A 19377-nucleotide genomic window follows, 5' to 3' on the forward strand; every position below is an offset into this window, starting at 1 on the left:
TGGAAACAGATTTTGGGCTCAAACATAAAAAGAAATTCCAACAGATCCAAGCAGTCTTGAAATTAATCTTTATACATATATAAACATTGATCATTAAGTACGTTAAACGTACTGTATGGGTTGGAGTATTTTTTCGATCTCTTTGTGTTCTACAAAGCATAATTTTATTTTTCTTCATTGCTTTTATTTTCTGAAAATGTTTGAAAAAAATGTATCTTAAATATAACTGCAAAAGCATGACCAAAAAATGTGGAAGAAATAATAATAATAATAAAAACTAAGAAAAAATAATTTGATAAACTTAATATAAATAACTGAAATACAAAATTATGGAGAACAAAATATGCATATAGACTTTATTTACATGCATTTGGAGAAAATGGAGAGGAAGTTGGATTGACATCTAATTTTTAAGGATTCATTATAGGAAGTGAACAATTTTGATAATGATTGGAAAACATGTATTGAAAGTAGAGCTTGTTATTTAATGAAAAGTTAATTATTTGAGATTAAAAGACTAATTAATTTATAACTTTATCTATAGCCTTCTCCCGGTATTGAGTTTTTTAAAATATTAAGAAAAAATATTAAATGATGGAAACGATTTTGAGGAGATAATAATTATTTTTAATATAAAGATGAAAAAATATTAATATATAAAAATAGAATAAAAAAATAATAATTTAAAATAAAAAATAATTTAATAACTTAGGTAATAAATTAAGTGAAATAATTATAAGACAAAATTAAAATATTGTTGGAATTGTATTTAAAAACCAATATCTATGGTTAAATGGCTAAATAAGGTACATTATTATTATCAAAGTAAGATTTTCATAATCTTCTTACAATATTATTATTATTCTCAATGAGCAGGACATTCCTCTTAACACTATAATCAACAAACATGTACCTTACCTAGTAATATGAGCAATGAAAGAATCCATCTCCAATTTTGAAACACCTCCTTCCTCGGTCGCATCCCTGAGAACACCTCCGAGTTCCTCCGCCCTCTTCCTTATCTCTTCTCCTTCTTTCGAATCCATCAGAACTTCAACCGCTCTTTTAATGGTACAAGAACTCACTACCTCACTTTTGTCGGCCCATTCTCTAACTTCAATACCCACTTTCAAAATATCCGATATGAACAGAGCATTGTAAGGTTGGTCCGAATGCATCGGCCATGCGGCTATAGGAACTCCCAAGCTCAAGCTCTCCAAACAAGAATTCCATCCGCAGTGGCTCATAAACCCACCAACCGACCGGTGGCCCAGTATTTCCATTTGGGGAGCCCAATCACGAACCACCAATCCAGTTTCTTTCACACTCTCTTCAAACCCATTTGGCAGCTTCAGATTCCTAACTTCTCCCGTAAAAATATCAGCTTTGTCTGCATCTCTCAACACCCATAGGAATCTTTGTTTGCTTTCTTTGAGCCCCAACGCCAACGCTTCAATTTGTTCATCTGTCATTGAAATTGTCGACCCAAATGAAACGTACATAACCGATTTTGGCGGCTGTTTCTCAAGCCACAACAAGCATTCGTTTCCGCCGGTTGGATTTATTGTTCTAACATGATTAATTAATGGTGCGATAGCCCATTGTTTATTGTTTACGTTGGGCTCGTTCTTGGCGACTAAATCAAGATAGGAACTTTCCATTTGCCTGGAAGTGTTAAGAATATCCCCTTGTTTGATTTTGATGAATTCGGATTGAACCGCGGACAATTTTAGGATCTCATCAGTGACGAAACACTCTTCCAGAGGAGGTATTGATTCACCTTTGTAAAGGGATTTCATGCAGCAAGTGGAGAAGGCGGATACGCACCTGAAATTGTAGGATTCAGCATTTGGAATGTCGGCAACATCCTGAACTACGAAGCTCATAAGCGTGTCGTGGATGACGACGAGCCTTCTTGCGGTGGCGGAGAGTTGTCGGAGAAGGGCGCCAACTGGGTGGCGAAGATGCAGAGTGGCGTCGAAAGATGGCTGGAGATGTGCAGGGTACTTTGTTGCTGAATTGGGGTTTGGTAATGGGGAGAGGAAATGAGGCATGGGTAGATCATGGAAGTGGATTTTGGATAATAAATCGGATGATGATCGGTCTTCTCCTCCGGTTAACCGGTGCTTGACCTGACGGTTGTGTTTGGAAGAGGCGGCATAATGAACTTCGATTTGGTAGTTGGAGGAGATGAGGAAAGAGAGTTGTAAGGCCTGGTTAAGGTGACTCTGAGCCGTGAATGGAACAATGAGCATGATAATCGGAGCTGGGATGGAGGAGGAGGAGGTGGTATCTTGATGATGGGCAGCCATTGTTGAAAGCTTGAGGAAAGAAAATGTGCAAGTTCTCTAGTTTCACAAAATCAAAACAATGTAAAGAAAAATTGTTCAAACAAATTTTATTTATCCTCATTTAAAAATTCATCAAATAAAAAAGTATATTTGTTTTCATTCACTTTATAACATATTTAAATACATTCATAAAAATCTTAAAAAAAATTATTTTAATAATTATAAAAAGTGAGTAATCTATATCTTATATATATAATAATAATTATATATATTATTATAATATATTATAATAATATATATTATTATAATATATTATAATAATATATATTATTATTATTATATATATTATATATAATAATAAAACACCCATTAAGTCGAGGTAAAAGTCGACTTAAAAGACCAAAAAATCACTTGTTCGATTATATCTTGAAACATTTTAAGTTTAAGTTAATTTGTTTAGTTTATTAATTTTGATATATATATAAAAGTGAATAGATACTTAAGTGAGTCATGATTGACCCGCCCATAATCTTGAAACAATTAAAAATGTGATTAACTTATCCATAATCTTTAAAGAGTTGCATATAAAGTTAAAAATGCTATCTCATTTTCTAACATAGCTGTAACAAGATTTGGATATCCTTAGCCTTCATGAGGTGTTGGGTTCGAGTCTGTCAGACAACAAATTTTGTGCCTTATTAAATGTTAAATTTTAAGTGTGTTTGTGAGCTATGTAGTTAGTTGCACTCCAAAAAGGAAGCAAAACTCAGCGTTTCAAAATAAAAAATAAAAATGCTATATGTACGTTCGAACAAAATAATTACAACCCTATAACCAAGTGATTAGAGACATATAAGTGTGAGGTTACGAGATGAGAGGTCAATGAGATTAGTGGTTGGTTTACCAAAGGATAAGAGACCGATATGATTGAGATTGATGGTTAGTTTGTTGAGGGATAAGAAGCTGGTAAGAAAAGATCGTAAGATGCGTCTAAAAGTGTGAGATTAGGAGATTGAGAGGTCAATTGAAATTTTGGTGTGTGAGGTCACAATATTAGTAATGAGAGTTGTCCATTGAAAAAAAAATAATGGTGGTTAAATGTGTGACTAAGATGTTTGGTTGACCGAAGTGTGAAAGTAAAGTCACGAGATGATAAGTCGATTTGATTGACCATGGTTGGTTTGTTTAAGTGAGGGTAAGGAGGTCGCGATAAAGATATGAGATGGTTGAGTTACAAAATACAATAAGTGATGTCACATAATTAGTAATGAGATGTTAGTTAGAAAACAAAAAATATTGATGACTAAATATATGAATGAATTTGTTGGTTTACCGAAGAAGTGGGCTAAAGAGGTTGGTGATATAATGAAATAGTTGGTTTTCCAAAAGTGATGGTAAAGATGTTGGTATTGTTGAGAATGTTGAATTCAGAAGTGATGTCACAAAATTAGTAATATAATTAAGAGATCTATTAGGTAAGAAATTATATTATTGGTTAACCGAGTAATGAGAGTAAGATGTCGAAAAAGATGAGATCGGTGCTGATAAGAAAAAAAAGTTAAATAAATGTTTTTTTTATCAAATGTATTATCTTTTTTTTTTTTTTATGAATAACAAAAATAACAATGAATAAGAGGATGAAAAAGATCATTAGGTTGTCTCAAATCTCAATCATTAAAGTTTCTTGTGTTCATATTATGGATATTGAGTCGAAGAGATAATAAATGTGATGAAAACGATAATAACGATGACGGAACAAATATGAATATTATTTATTTTAATTTTATAAATATGATCTTTATTTATCTGATTTGTATGGTAAATAAACTGATATTCATTTGTATTTATTTATACACATCACTCAGACATATTTATAATAAGTTATTTGGGATATGATTTTTTATTTTAATTCTTAATAGTAATTTAATAAATAAAAAAAGACTTATAAAATTGATAAGTTAATTATTATAATAGAAGAAATTTGTAGTAAATAAGTTTTTATTGGTTTTCGTTGTTACATTTTTATATTCCATTTGTTTTATTTTCATTACCCTTAATTATATATTTTTTTAATTGATAATTTATTGTAATTAGTTAAATTTGTTTCATTAAATTTTGTTATGAGTTTATTTTAAAAAATTAGAATATTACACTTTTTATATTATCATATTATTATGATTAATTTAACTATTAAATAACTTATTTTTAATAACTAAAATTTATTTATTTTATTTTTATTAAATTTTAAATGGAGTACTTTAATAATAAATTAATTAATAATATATATATATAAATAAATATATATAGAAATATATATATATATATATTTATCAAATAAATATCTTTTAACAAAATTCTAAAAGACCAAAATCATATTAACTCTATAAGTCTGTTGAATTTTTTTAGGAGTTAAATTTGTTTACCAAAATTGTAAAATTTTATTTATGTATATATAAACTTTTTAAAAAATATATAAAAAAAATTGTTTAAATATAAATTTTTACGAAGTTAAAATTTAGTCCAGCTGAAGATGCCATATCATATACAGGTGTCTTTTCATATATATTATTTTACATGATAAATTTTTTTCATCATAGTTTATTAGACTATTATGTGAGGTTCACTGTGCATTAACTACTCTCTATATGATTATTCTATTTATTTATTTATAGAGAGAGCCACGAGTGATAAAAAGAGTGAATTTGGTGAGGGAGCTTCATTGGTTGGAAAATGTAAAAGTGGGAGGAAAGAGAAAAAAAAGAAAAATTATTTGATTTTTTCAGCGAAAATTATGCCAAGTCATTCCCTCACCTAATCATTTCTTTATATATATATATTGAAATACTAAAATAATATTTATAAAATACAAAAATATATAATAATTTTTTTATTTTCAGTTGCGAATCAACAAATTTTAATAAATTTTTTTTAAACAGATTTTGGCCTCAAACATAAAAGAAATTCCAACATATCCAAGCAGTCTTTAGACATATATAAACATCAATCATTAAAAGTACGGCATGGGTTGAGTGTTTTTTGGATCTCTTTGTGTTCTACAAAGCATACTTTTATTTTTCTTCATTGTTTTTATTTTCTGAAAATGTTTGAAAAAAGTATCTTAAATATAACTGCAAAAGCATGACTAAAAAATGTGGAAGAAATAATAATAATAATAAAAACTAAGAAAAAATAATTTGATAAACTTAATATAAATAAGTAAATAACTGAAATACAAAATTATTGAGCACAAAAAATTTCGTAATTAGATTAACCGTCAAATCCACATTTTTAAGGATGAGAGTTTTATAAAACTAATAGTATGCAAATAACAGTTTGCAAGTAACAGTTTGAGAGTTGCAGTTGTGCCTTGTCTAGTCTTGCTCCTTTAAAGCTGTCCAATGAGTTGCCCAGATCATGATAATGACGCTATGAATAGACATCATCGGTTGTAGTTATCGAAAGTTTTTCGGAGTTCCATTCCAGCCAGATAATCATATAAAAAACAGGAATAAAAACAAAAATAATAGACTTATATTTTCATTCAAGAGAACTCGATCGTAAAATATTTACTCAAAAGGACCATTGGGTCCTAATGTAAAGCTGGTTAGGTACGCCTTAATATGTGAATATGATCATAATTAAGGACCACTCTCAAATCTAAAATAATAATTAATGTATAGATTCTAGAATACTGCCTTATATGGGTCAAATCTTACCCTTTAATATTACTAACATTTTTTAACAGATTATATTGATTCAAGCATAAATTATGACTTATGATTCATATTATTCAAGTTGTATAAATCATTTATTTATATTTTAAAATAAATAATTTTATTTGTAAATTTATATTTTATTTTATCCTAAATTTATATAATCCTATCAATATAAATCTATATATATCGTTCTATAATTTTGTTGAAGTTAGGAATGTAAGAAATAATTTACTTATAAAAGTTAATCCTCTTTTTAATTTAAATCATTTTTTATGTTAGAATTCAATTCATGAAATTTATTGGTTACTCTACAAATTTGAGAGTTATTATTTTTACACGAACTAGAGAAAAAATCACCAACACAATCGGAATGTATAAGTAAGAAATGACTTATCGACAATTTTGAATATTAATCGGACTACAAAAATTCGAGACGAAAAAACAAATTCGGCTAAACAGGATGCTGAACCAAACAAAAGACAACATTAATTCAAATCTAAGTGATAAAAAAAAAAACACCTCCCGATACTTTAAATACCTTGAAAGGGATTAAGAAAATTTGACCTATCAACTTGATCCTTAATTTATTTATCTTGAAAAAGATAAAAACAATGTTTTTATTAATTTTAAAAGTTAAAGAAAATTTATATATATATATATATTTAAATATTAATTATTAACAAAAAAAAAATATATTTTCATTTTTTTTAAAGTTAATGAGAGATTTATTTCATACTTATTTACTAGTATAATAAGCAAAATTTAAACACATCATTCATAATTTAATATCAATACACATCCCCATTCGACCTAAATTAACAATAATGTTTTATTCCCATCCATCGATTCGAGACCCAAAATCCAAATTCAGAAATCAATTCTTAAATTAACATACCTTACTGCTTACTTACCTAGTAATATGAGCAATGAAAGAATCCATCTCCATTTTCGAAACACCACCTTCCTCAGCCGCATCCCTAAGAACACCGCCGAGTTCCTCCGCCCTCTTCCTTATCTCTTCTCCTTCTTCCGAATCCATCAGAACTTCAACCGCTCTTTTAATGGTACAAGAACTCACTACCTCACTTTTGTCTGCCCATTTCCTAACTTCAATACCCACTTTCAAAATCTCAGTTATCAACACAGCATTGTAAGGTTGGTCCGAATGCATCGGCCATGCGGCTATAGGAACTCCCAAGCTCAAGCTCTCCAAGCAAGAATTCCATCCGCAGTGGCTCATAAACCCACCAACCGACCCATGGGCCAATATTTCCATTTGGGGAACCCAATCCCGAACCACCATTCCAGTTTCTTTCACACTCTCTTCAAACCCATTTGGCAGCTTCAGATTCCTAACTTCTCCCGTAAAAATATCAGCTTTGTCTGCATCTCTCAACACCCATAGGAATCTTTGTTTGCTTTCTCTGAGCCCCAACGCCAACGCTTCAATTTGTTCATCTGTCATTGAAATCGTTGACCCAAATGAAACGTACATAACCGACTTTGGCGGCTGTTTCTCAAGCCACAACAAGCATTCGTTTCCGCCGGTTGGATTTATGATTCTAACACGATTAATTAATGGTGCGATAGCCCATTGTTTATTGTTTACGTTGGGCTCGTTCTTGGCGACTAAATCAAGATAAGAACTTTCCATTTGCCTACAAGTGTTAAGAATATCCCCTTGTTTGATTTTGACGAATTCGGATTGAGCCGCGGCCAATCTTCGGATCTCATTAGTGACGAAACACTCTTCCACAGGAGGAATTGATTCTCCTCTGTAAAGGGATTTCATACAGCAAGTGGAGAAGGCGGATACGCACCTGAAAGAGTAGGATTCAGCATTTGGAATGTCGGCTACATCCTGAACGACGGAGAACATAAGCGTGTCGTGGATGACGATGAGTCTTCTTGCGGTGGCGGAGAGTTGTCGGAGAAGGGTGCCAACTGGGTGGCGAAGATGCAGGGTAGCGTCGAAAGATGGCTGGAGATGTGCAGGGAACTTTGTTGTTGAATTGGGGTTTGGTAATGGGGAGAGGAAATGAGGCATGGGTAAATCATGGAAGTGGATTTTGGATAATAAATCCGATGATGATCGGTCTCCTCCTCCGGTTAACCGGTGCTTGACCTGACGGTTGTGTTTGGAAGAGGCGGCATAATGAACTTCGATTTGGTAATTGGAGGAGATGAGGAAAGAGAGTTGCAAGGCCTGGTTAAGGTGGCTCTGAAACGTAAATGGAACCATGAGCATGATAATTGGAGCTGGGAGGCATTTGGTATCCTGATCAGGTACTAGGTTATGGTGATGATGGGCAACCATTGTTGAAAGCTCGAGGAAAGAAAATATGCAAGCTCTCTAGATTATTGGACAAAATCTAAACAAAGTAAATCATAAATTGTTCAAACAAATTCTATTTATCCTCATTTAAAAATTTATTATATTTTTTTCATTCAATTTATAATATATTTAAATAATTGGGTGAAAGAATTTGAAATAAAAATAAATTAGAGAATGACGTAGGAGGGAGGATGTAAGAGAATTTGTATTATATATTGTCTGGATCTCACTCATAAAATTTTATGATATTTACACAAAAGTGAAGTGTATCACTCTTAGTTGATTTTTTTTACATACGTCGTCATCGTGGATACAGTAAATGAGGTAAAGATAAGTCATTCACTCTCATCAAATCTCTTATAAAATATGAACCTCTTAAGTAATTACTTATATATATTTCTTTTCAGTAAAATAAATTGAATTTGTTTTTTCAAAATCTGGTTTATCGTTTTGATTGTTCAAAATCTGGTTTATTGCTTTGATTATTAAAATTATATATTTTTTTAAATCAAAAGTTTCATAATTATTTCTACACTAATACTAAGAAATATTTCAATATCTATATTAAGTTATTTGAGGATATGATTTATTTGTTTTAATTGTTAACAGTTTTAATAGAAAAAATACTTTGATTCATTTATAACATAATTGTCGTGACTTTGTAACAGAGACGTTTGGCTTAATGTTACAAGAAATTTGTACTAAATAAGTTTGTATTTATTTATTTTTTTGTTTTATTTTGGCATATGATTAAGGTTTTGTTAGTGATTTAATTTTTATTATCTTAAAGAACTTTTTTTATGCATTCATTTTTACTTTTTAAGTTGGTTAATTTGAGTTTAATTTATTTTATTAGGAGTTTTTATTTTTACCTATTTTTTAAAATTTTCTGTTGTATCATTATTGAGATTTGTTTAAGTATAGTAACAAAATTATTATGAAAAGATGAGTGTTGAAAAGTGTAATAAAAAAAACACTCAAAACATAATAAGATTAATTATTTAAAAAAAACAATAAAAATTTAAATAAAATATGTTCACAACAAACAAAAATAACATAAAATTAAATTTTAACAACTCAAATATTCTTAAAAAAATAAAAAAGTTCAACGATTATAAATTCTAAATATCAAATCGTTTATTTTATTAACTAAAAAATATTTGTTTTTAGTAAATTTAAATTTTAAATCTAAAAAATATGTTGTTAATTAAATAAATTAAAAGCCTAAATAATATATACATTTCTTTTTGTCAAATATTTTTTTTTTACAGAAATCCAAAGATACACTTATAAAAAAAACCAAGATCTCTATAAAACGTGAGTCCAAATGGTTAGGGGTCAAACATTTGTAGAAAATGTTCTCCCACGACTTGCCATACGTGGCTTCAACTCATAAATTATGACTTCACTAATTTGTATAAAGTATTTATATTTGAATAATAATAATTATATATATAAATTAATATTTTACTATTATATTAAATTTATATACATAGATTCGCATATAACTTAACAAAATAACTCTGATTAATGTAAATTTAAAATAAAAAAAGTTTACGATTTAAATTCAATCTAAAAACATTTTCAAATAAAACGGGGTTACAACGATAGACGTGAACATTTTATTGTTAAAATTAAAAGATAATAATAATCTAATAACTCATTTTACACTTTAATTTAAAATAAGAATTCAATATGTTTGATATGTAAATTATTTTGGTAATCTTAATAAATTATGATTATATATTTACATGAATAATTGGTATTTTTTCTTAATAAAGTTACAATAATTAGTTAAATATATATATATATTAATTTAAATATTTTTTATTATTTTAATTTTAAAATTATTTCATTTTCTTTCTAATTTTTTTTTTAATAAAATATATTTTTAAAATAATATAATTACTTTTAAAAAACTAATAATAATAATTTTATTTTTTAAACAATAATAACATAATATTTTTGTATAAAAGAGGTACAACTTTAATAATATTATAAATTAAAATCATAAATATTTATTATTTTAAGAATTTATTTATATATATTATTGAGATAATTTTAAAATATAAATATAAAAATATAATAATTAATAAATTTAATTTAGTAAAACTTACTTTCATGGTAATTAAACCACTTATAGACTATTTTAAATAAAAAATAAAAAATATAAATAAAAAATGTGTTAAATATATTAGTTAGTTTAAAATTTTATTATATGAATAAAATTATAAAATTAATTAATAAATATTTAATTCTATTATTTATTTTATTTATGTTTAAAATATAATAGGAGATAAATGATATTTTAATGTATTTTAAACAGTTGATATATATATATATATATATATATATATATATATATTTAATACTTAAAAAAACATTTAATTAAATATAAAATATAATTCTATTTTTTATTTTATTTATGTTTAAATATATATATATATATATATATATATATATAAAATAATAGGTGATAAATAATGATATTTTAATATATTTTAAACAGTTGATATATATATTTAATAATTAGAAAAACATTTAACTAAATATGTTATACTTATTTAATAATATAATAAATTAAATTAAAAAATATATATTTAACATATTACATTTAGTTAGACATTATACATTTAGAAACTAATATAAGAATTAATATAAAATTAAGAAATAAAATACCAAATAAACATAAGAAACTAATATAACTAGGCCTTTAAATAAAACAACTTAATCAAAACTAATCAAGCCGTTCACGAACCGAATCGGTCAAATCGAGAAACTAACAATCCAAAATATTTTGAACCGAATTAATTCGATTGGTGTATCAGTTCTTTGGTTGCAGAACTGTACCATCAACTCATCGAATTACCAAATTCAATATTTGATATGATACAAATATTTGGCCGAATTCGAATTTCATATTCGGTTTTCGAATCTAACTTTCAACCAATTCAAATTAATTCAATTTCGGTTTTCGAATTTTTTTTTTTTTATAGAAGGTATCTAATTTATCCTAATCTCTCCTTCCTCTAGCCTTCCACCTTTCACCTTTTTATTTTTCTCATTTTTTCAGTTGTACGACTCAACTCTAATTATCTATCTCAAGAGTAATATATTTATAGTCACCAATATTATCTTACTTTCAACCATCATTGTATTTTTTTTTTTAAATAAAATCTCTCAAATTCAAATTTAATTTGAATTCGAATAATTCGAATTTAAAATTAATTTAACAAAAAAATTTAAAAAAAAAATGAATTTGATTCGAATTCCAATTCGTTTGGGTTTTCGAATTGGATAAAAAAATATAAATTTCGAATAAGCCGAACCCACCCCGAGGAACTCAAACAAAACCAAATCGATAAAACCCATGACTAAACCGGCCGATTGTATTTCAGCTTAAATAGAATGAAGGATCTGCAGTTCATTCTCACTTGCGTTGCTTCGACTTCAACGCAACAAATCAACCTAGTGGAATGGACAGGCTTTTCGTCTTCACCTCCATTAATGAGGGACAAACGAGGCGGCGAAATACATAAATAAGGTTTATTTAGATTCAAAACAAATTCGTTTTCTACACTATACCTTGTTTAATTTCCATTAATTTAATTAATTACATCTCTCATACATTCTGATTTTGACAGAATATGTTCAGATGGAGAATTGATTCGGAGTTCATTGATGTTGGATATTTATAGTGGTTATATTGTCTTGAAACAGTTACTTTGAACTTGTTTTCAATGATAGATACGTATTTATGATTCAACAAATTGGAATGTGCACTTAAAGTGTTTGACAAGATGTCATATATTTTGGAACGGTCTGATTTCAGGATAGGATACAGTTCAAATGAATACTTGATTTTCCAGTGTTGAAGAAGGTAAAATCCATAGATTGGTGAGAAGATAGAGATTAAAACCTGTTTTTTAGGACAATGCTTTACTTTCATTTATTTCAAATTTGACATGTTAGTGCCCTTTCATGTTTTTATTTTATAGCAGATTCTTAAAACAGATCAAACCAAACGAACAGATTAAACCGATCAATGAACCAAAATCTGACGGATTATTATTTAGGTAAATCAACGTCGTCAACGGTCTAGTTTTACATTTAAGTCTATAAACCCACCAAACCACTTGCATGCCTAAATCCAGCGGATTCCTAATTCGGAACAACTAACAAGGCAGTGTGACCCATATTCATAAATCCATTAACAAGTAAATTTTCATTCCCATCCAGACCCAGACCCATAATCCAAATTCAGAGTTGATAATCTACACAAAAAAAACATACCTTACCTTACCTGGTTATATGAGCAATGAAAGAATCCATCTCCATTTTCGAAACACCTCCTTCCTCAGCCGCATCCCTAAGAACACCGCCGAGTTCCTCCGCCCTTTTCCTTATCTTTTCTCCTTCTTCCGAATCCATCAGAATTTCAACCGCTCTCTTAATGGTACAAGAACTCACTACCTCACTTTTGTCTGCCCATTCTCTAACTTCAACACCCACTTTCAAAATCTCAGTTATCAACACAGCATTGTAAGGTTGGTCCGAATGCATCGGCCATGCGGCTATAGGAACTCCCAAGCCCAAGCTCTCCAAGCAAGAATTCCATCCGCAGTGGCTCATAAACCCACCAACCGACCCATGGGCCAATATTTCCATTTGGGGAACCCAATCCCGAACCACCATTCCAGTTTCTTTCACACTCTCTTCAAACCCTTTTGGAAGCTTTAGATTCCTATCTTCTCCTGTAAAAATATCAGCTTTATCTGCATCTCTCAACACCCATATGAATCTTTGTTTGCTTTCTTTGAGTCCGAACGCCAACGCTTCAATTTGTTCATCTGTCATTGAAATCGTTGACCCAAATGAAACGTATATCACAGACTTTGGCGGCTGTTTCTCAAGCCACAGCAAGCATTCGTTTCCGAATGTTGGATTTATGATTCTAACACGATTAATTAATGGCGCGATAGCCCATTGTTTATTGTTTACGTTGGGCTCGTTCTTGGCGACTAAATCAAGATAGGCACTTTCCATTTGTTTGCAACTGTTATAAATATCTCCTTTTTTAATTTTAACGAATTCGGATTGAGCCGCGACTAATCTCAGGAAATCATTAGTGACGAAAAACTCTTCCACGGGGGGTATTGATTCTCCTCTGACAAGGGATTTGATGCAGCAACTGGAGAAGACAGATACGCACCTGAAAGCGTAGGATTCAGCGTTTGGAATGTCGGAAACATCCTGAACAACGAAGCTCATAAGCGTGTCGTGGATGACGATGAGTCTTCTTGCGGTGGCGGAGAGTTGTCGGAGAAGGGTGCCAACTGGGTGGCGAAGATGCAGAGTGGCGTCGAAAGATGGCTGGAGATGTGCAGGGAACTTTGTTGTTGAATTAGGGTCTGGTAATGGGGAGAGGTAACGAGGCATGGGTAAATCATGGAAGTGAATTTTAGATAAATCGGATCGGTCTCCCCCGTTGAACCGGAGCTTGACCTGACGGTTGTGTTCGGAAGAGGCGGCATAATGAACTTCGATTTGGTACGAGGAGATGAGAAAAGAGAGTTGTAAGGCCTGGTTGAGGTGACTCTGAGCCGTAAATGGAACCATGACCATGATAATCGGGCAACAGGTGGTGGTGGTGGTGGGGGTAGGTTGAAATGGGTGGTTGTTTGAATTCGACATTTCTTTTCAATCTTGTTAGTTTGTATGATTTGATCAAGCCCACCTTTAATGAAAAGTTTGAATGTTTGTTTGTATAGAAAGTAGAGATGAATTTCGATTTGATTTAGTCTCTTTCAGTGACAACAGCAAGCACAATGGTTGGTTTGTCTGCTAATGAAATGAAGATATATAATAATATCTCTCCCTATATAAAATAATAGATTTGATGCAAAACCAAACAATTGTTTGAACCTTAAAATCCAATACTAAATCATTATGTGCATTACTTTAATTCAGAACGGCACAATGGACTTCTTTAAAATTCATAATTATTAAAATTATCAAACTTTTGGGTAAGATGGTTTCAAATTATCGTTATTGTTATTGTTAAGGTACGAGATTTTCAATTTTATTTCATATATAGAGATATATATACCAAAATACTAGATCGAATACGATCATATGCATGTGGGGGTCAGATTTCACCAATTAATATTACTAACATTTTTAATTAAATGCACGGAATCTTGCCTTGCGTGACTTTAATTAATTAAGATAAACTTTATTTTATTTATTTGTGCTAATTAATAATTAGACGCACGGTCAGATTTGAATTCTAATTATATATATAAATAGAGCTATCCTCCTGATAAGTTTATTGTGTTGGTTTTTGTTTGGAAGCCATATATATATATATAAAAAGATTGGTGAGGTATTAATTATGATTGAATCTTATTGGTTTTAGCCGCCCTCAACTTATAAACTTGCTTTGATTGATATAGATTGTACTTCATTTCATTTTATAGATACTTTTTTAAAAAAAGTTATTGTTTCTTTCAAAAATGTACCTCGTTCATAGGGGTTAGTGCACGTTTTTAAATTCTAAAAAGAAAAACTTTCATAATTTTTTTTTTTTATTAATTATGCTTGTATTTATACGAACAAAGATAAATGCATGAACGTGACCATGTGATTGTGAATATTACATATCTAGTGGTAGATGAAGACAAAAATTAATACATCTATGTTTTTTTTTTCATATATATTACATATAGTGTTGTAAAGATATTGTGATGATATTATATTATATATATTTTTTTAAAAGTATAATTAATATTTATATATTAGACATAACTATATAATATAATACAATTTTTTTTTATATTTTAACATATAGAAATGACGTTCATGTTTCTTGGACGGTATACAATGCACTTTCATTCAACATATATAAATGGTATTAAATCCTTCTCTTAAATTATTGATTTCGTGAATGACTATTAACTGATTTTTTTAACGTTGGAAACTAATATGATCTCATAGTTATAACATCCACTTCAACTTAAAACGTTTTAAGTTAGAATTAAATTTGTAACTTAACCAGTGTTATCTACCAAATAACAATATTTCAGACAAAAACTTTACTCGATTCGACCATTGTTTCACATTGTTGAAGTTCTTAATCGATGGTAAAGAGAATTGGTTTACCGTCGTTCGTTTGTGATGTTGTTGCTAGATTTCATTCAATACATTTGTTTCAGAACTCAACGACATTAATTTGTTGGTATATCCCATTAAAAATAAAGAAGATTCTGTAAAAGAGATCACATGTTTTGACAATGTTACAATAAAAAAATATAATTAATGAATTATTCACTCTTCAAACAAATATTGCATCTGCTAGCCAGATAAAAACTCTTATTTTTCAGTTTATTATATGTTAAGGCTCGTTCATAGCTTAATTCACAGCCAAATAACGAGTTTTTTAATGAACATTTTAATTTTCACACATCTTTCCCAAAGAAAACGGTCAATTTAATATAGCGTTATTAGTAAACCTGTAAAATGTAATTTTTCAAAATGTTATAGACATAAATAAATACAAGTGTATTTTCTTATACAAGTTTAATAAAGTAATATATTAATAATTATCTCATGTCTTCAATTTAAAATAATTTAGAGTGAGAAAAAAAAGCACGATGAATGATAATTTTGAGCCGATTAAGATTTTTTTTATAAATAAAAAATTATATATATATAAATAAAATAAAAATATTAATTTTAAATATATAATATTTTAGTATTTTAATTAATAAATTGAGTGATTCGATAAATGAAAAAGGGAGTAAAATGATTCATGTTTGATTTTTTGGGTTAATTTAAATAATTCAAATTCAAATTAAAATGATGCCTTATAGTTTGATTTATGCTTAAATAGTACCATAATTGATTTAACTTAAAATAGTCAATTGATCACGTTTATATCAATAAAATAATTTGAAATGAAAAAATTATATATAAATTATTATGGACCACCCACTATGTACATCTTGTTGATTGACAGCTCAAATGAAAGACTATTTTGATCCCATAGAATAAATGTCGACTATGGTATGTTTTAAAGATTATATAAAATTGAATCACATGTATCATATTGTTGATATTCATTATTAGAGCCATATATAAATTGTTGCAATATTATTAATTGTTCATATTTAGTCTTCTTCTAACCTATATGAATTAATATTTAATTCCTTATTAATCTCCTCCAACTAGACCATAAACCACCTCTCAACTCCTTCAAACATATTATTAATTGTTCTTATCGTGACTTTAAATTTTCATTTCACTTATAAAATAGTGAAAACAACAATATCAATTAAAACTTATTTGAGCATAATCAAATTTGACATAATATAGGAAAATAGTTGTTGATATTACTCTATCAAGAATAAATAAGTATTTATATGATTAATAATGAATGAAAATGACCCCATACCAAAAGCTAATTAAGATTATTTCTTGTGATATGGTTGAAGAAAGATTCAAACTGGATTTTCCCCGTACCACCTTCCGCCACCACTGATTGCCGGAGATTGTCTCCTAGCTCCGCCGCCCTCCTCCTAATCTGGTCACCCTCCTTGGATGCCATCAGTCTTTTCACCGATTTCTTGACCATGTCCCAAGTCACCAATTCCTTTCTCTTGCCCCAATCTCTCACAACTAATCCAATTTCAAGAATCTTCGAAACCAAGAAAGCATTCCTCGGCTGATCCGAATGAACCGGCCATGCCACTATAGGTACTCCCATGGAAATACTTTCCATGCAAGAATTCCACCCGCAATGGCTTAAGAACCCTCCGGTTGCCGGGTGGCGCAAAATTTCCAGTTGGGGAGCCCAATCTCTCAATATCATCCCATTTCCCGCTTTCAAAACCCTAGTTTCAAACTCCTCCGGGAACACCATCTTCACCGAGTCTTCTTCTTGGGTTTTGAATATATCGCCTCTATCCGCTTCTCTGGCAACCCAAATGAACTTTTGTTCGCTTTTCTCAAGTCCTTTGGCAATCTCCTTAATCTGATCATGGCTGAAGGATGTGGTGGTGCCGAATGAGATGTATAGAACCGAGTTGGGACCCTGTTTGTCTAACCATATCAAGCTTTTATGTCGGGAAAAACAATTTTGTTGCTTAGTCGTTTGAACTATAATAGGGTTGAAAGGTCCAAGTGCAAATTGTTTTTTTCCTTTCCCGATTTCTTCTCTAGCAAGGAACTCAATAAACGGTTTTTCAATGACATGGCTGGTGTTATAGATTTTTCCAGCACTCAACGTAGTGAATTCGTGTTGGGAGTTCACAAACTTGATGAACTCCGACGAGAAACAGCCGTCAATAGACGGCAACCCTTTTAAGAACTCGGATTCAGGATCAATCCCAAATGGCTTTCCCATTCTTTCCCACATGAAAAAGAAGAGAGTGCAAGCAGAAACGCTATGGAAAGAGTATGATTCAGCATTTGGTAGTGAACTGAAATCTTGAACAACGTAAGACATGAGTGAGTCATGGATTATTACAACTCGTTTGAATTGATACGAGAGGGTTCGGAGAATGTCGGAGATAGGTTGGCGAAGGAGAATGGAGGCGTTGAAAACAGGTTGGAGATGGGTGGGGAAGTTTTCGTTATTATTAGGGTTTGGAGGTGGGGAAGAGAATGGAGGGATGAATAATTCATGAAAATGGACGTTTTTTACAGTGAGTGGGTCCCAGCCATGAACACGGAGCTTGGCTTGGCGGCTGTGGGAGATGGTGGTGAGGTAGTGGACAGGGAGGCCGGCGGCGGATATAAGGCGGGAGAGGTGGAGGAGTTGGTTGAGATGGCCTTGGGCTGGAAATGGAACCATTACTACCACCACTTTGGCTGATTTTTTGAGGTGGTCCGGCGCCGGCGGAGCTAGGGTGCCCATCTTTTGTAAATATGTAGTAGGTTTGATGAGAGAGATTATGACTTTTCTTCAATTCCTTATCAGCTATTTATAATGTTTTTTTGGTCTAGTCATTGTCAGATTGTTATATTTATATTCAGCATTAATGTTTCCATTCTTTTTAAAAAATTAGGTAACTTTTTGTATTTAATTGTTGCAATATTATTATTGTCTTCACAAAACAACATGAACCCTTATTCTTTTCTTTTTTAATGAACCCATATATATTTATATATATATTATTTTCCAGCAAATTAATTTTGTTGAAGAGAATAGGAAAAACAAACTAGGTCTAATTTAGATGAAAGAAATTGTGAATATATAAAATGGGGAAATGAATGATGTGGGGATATTTTGACAATAATATACAGACTTTCCTTATCTGGCATGCATGTGACATCACATATGATCTATCCATCCCATACGTGTGGGGCTAAATTCTACATGATCCCAAATCCGATTTGAGTTACACGTAGGATTGAAAAAAATTTGAGGTGACTTAAAAAACATCGATAAAGTTATGAATAGAACAAATTAAAGCAATGCTAGCTTATTAATTACTTTAATTAATGTTGATCACCCAATGAAATATATAATAGATGAATAACCAATGAATGATGAACAACTGGCTAATTAAAAAGGGAAAAAAACATCTCTTTTATACCTAATCACTTCATGAAATTATGAACTTATCAACAATATGTACAATATATAATTAATTTGTTTAAATTTAACACCTTTGTGTGACTGACTATACCTCAATTATTGTACTAGTGGATATTAATAGTAATTAAGTGGTAATGTATATATTTCAATTTTATCACCACAAATTAAGTCTTAGGGTGAATATTAGAGAGGAATAATTAAAAAAAATCCATCCTAACATCCTAACACTTGTAGAAAAAAAAGTAGTAAGGGCGAAAACGGTTACTGATAACATTATGTGACGATGAATAAAACTGTTATCATTCGTTACAGAAACGAGCATACTCTTCTAGTATGAGTAACGGCTTTCGCATAATTAAATATTACGAGCAAGTATTTAACCTATCTATTTCATTCAATATTTTCGCATATCAAAATGATATTGCAATGAACCAC

General features: G+C 30.0%; 4 protein-coding genes across 4 annotated transcripts; all 4 read right to left on the bottom strand.

The window, feature by feature from the left end:
* Window positions 1–914: 914 nt before the first annotated feature.
* Window positions 915–2275, bottom strand: LOC124927924 (zeatin O-xylosyltransferase-like). The gene has a single exon (XM_047468432.1). The coding sequence runs from the start codon at window positions 2253–2255 to the stop codon at window positions 915–917; it is 1341 nt and encodes a 446-aa protein (XP_047324388.1). The 5' UTR covers window positions 2256–2275.
* A 4592-nt stretch (window positions 2276–6867) lies between these two features.
* On the bottom strand, window positions 6868–8289 carry LOC124927189 (zeatin O-glucosyltransferase-like). Its single transcript, XM_047467559.1, has one exon. The coding sequence runs from the start codon at window positions 8253–8255 to the stop codon at window positions 6915–6917; it is 1341 nt and encodes a 446-aa protein (XP_047323515.1). The 5' UTR covers window positions 8256–8289; the 3' UTR covers window positions 6868–6914.
* A 4242-nt stretch (window positions 8290–12531) lies between these two features.
* Window positions 12532–14085, bottom strand: LOC124923789 (zeatin O-xylosyltransferase-like). Its single transcript, XM_047463761.1, has one exon. It carries the CDS (start codon window positions 14034–14036, stop codon window positions 12642–12644), a length of 1395 nt encoding a protein of 464 aa, XP_047319717.1. The 5' UTR covers window positions 14037–14085; the 3' UTR covers window positions 12532–12641.
* Window positions 14086–16800: 2715 nt separating this feature from the next.
* Window positions 16801–18258, bottom strand: LOC124925263 (zeatin O-glucosyltransferase-like). Its single transcript, XM_047465233.1, has one exon. The coding sequence runs from the start codon at window positions 18256–18258 to the stop codon at window positions 16801–16803; it is 1458 nt and encodes a 485-aa protein (XP_047321189.1).
* Between the last annotated feature and the right edge of the window lie 1119 nt (window positions 18259–19377).

The sequence above is a fragment of the Impatiens glandulifera genome, chromosome 2, assembly GCF_907164915.1.
Source record: "Impatiens glandulifera chromosome 2, dImpGla2.1, whole genome shotgun sequence".
NCBI classification, from domain to species: domain Eukaryota; kingdom Viridiplantae; phylum Streptophyta; class Magnoliopsida; order Ericales; family Balsaminaceae; genus Impatiens; species Impatiens glandulifera.

Coding starts and splice junctions, on each gene's coding strand:
- LOC124927924 (XM_047468432.1), bottom strand. CDS start 2,255: ATGCTCATTGTTCCATTCACGGCTCAGAGTCACCTTAACCAGGCCTTA.
- LOC124927189 (XM_047467559.1), bottom strand. CDS start 8,255: ATGCTCATGGTTCCATTTACGTTTCAGAGCCACCTTAACCAGGCCTTG.
- LOC124923789 (XM_047463761.1), bottom strand. CDS start 14,036: ATGTCGAATTCAAACAACCACCCATTTCAACCTACCCCCACCACCACC.
- LOC124925263 (XM_047465233.1), bottom strand. CDS start 18,258: ATGGGCACCCTAGCTCCGCCGGCGCCGGACCACCTCAAAAAATCAGCC.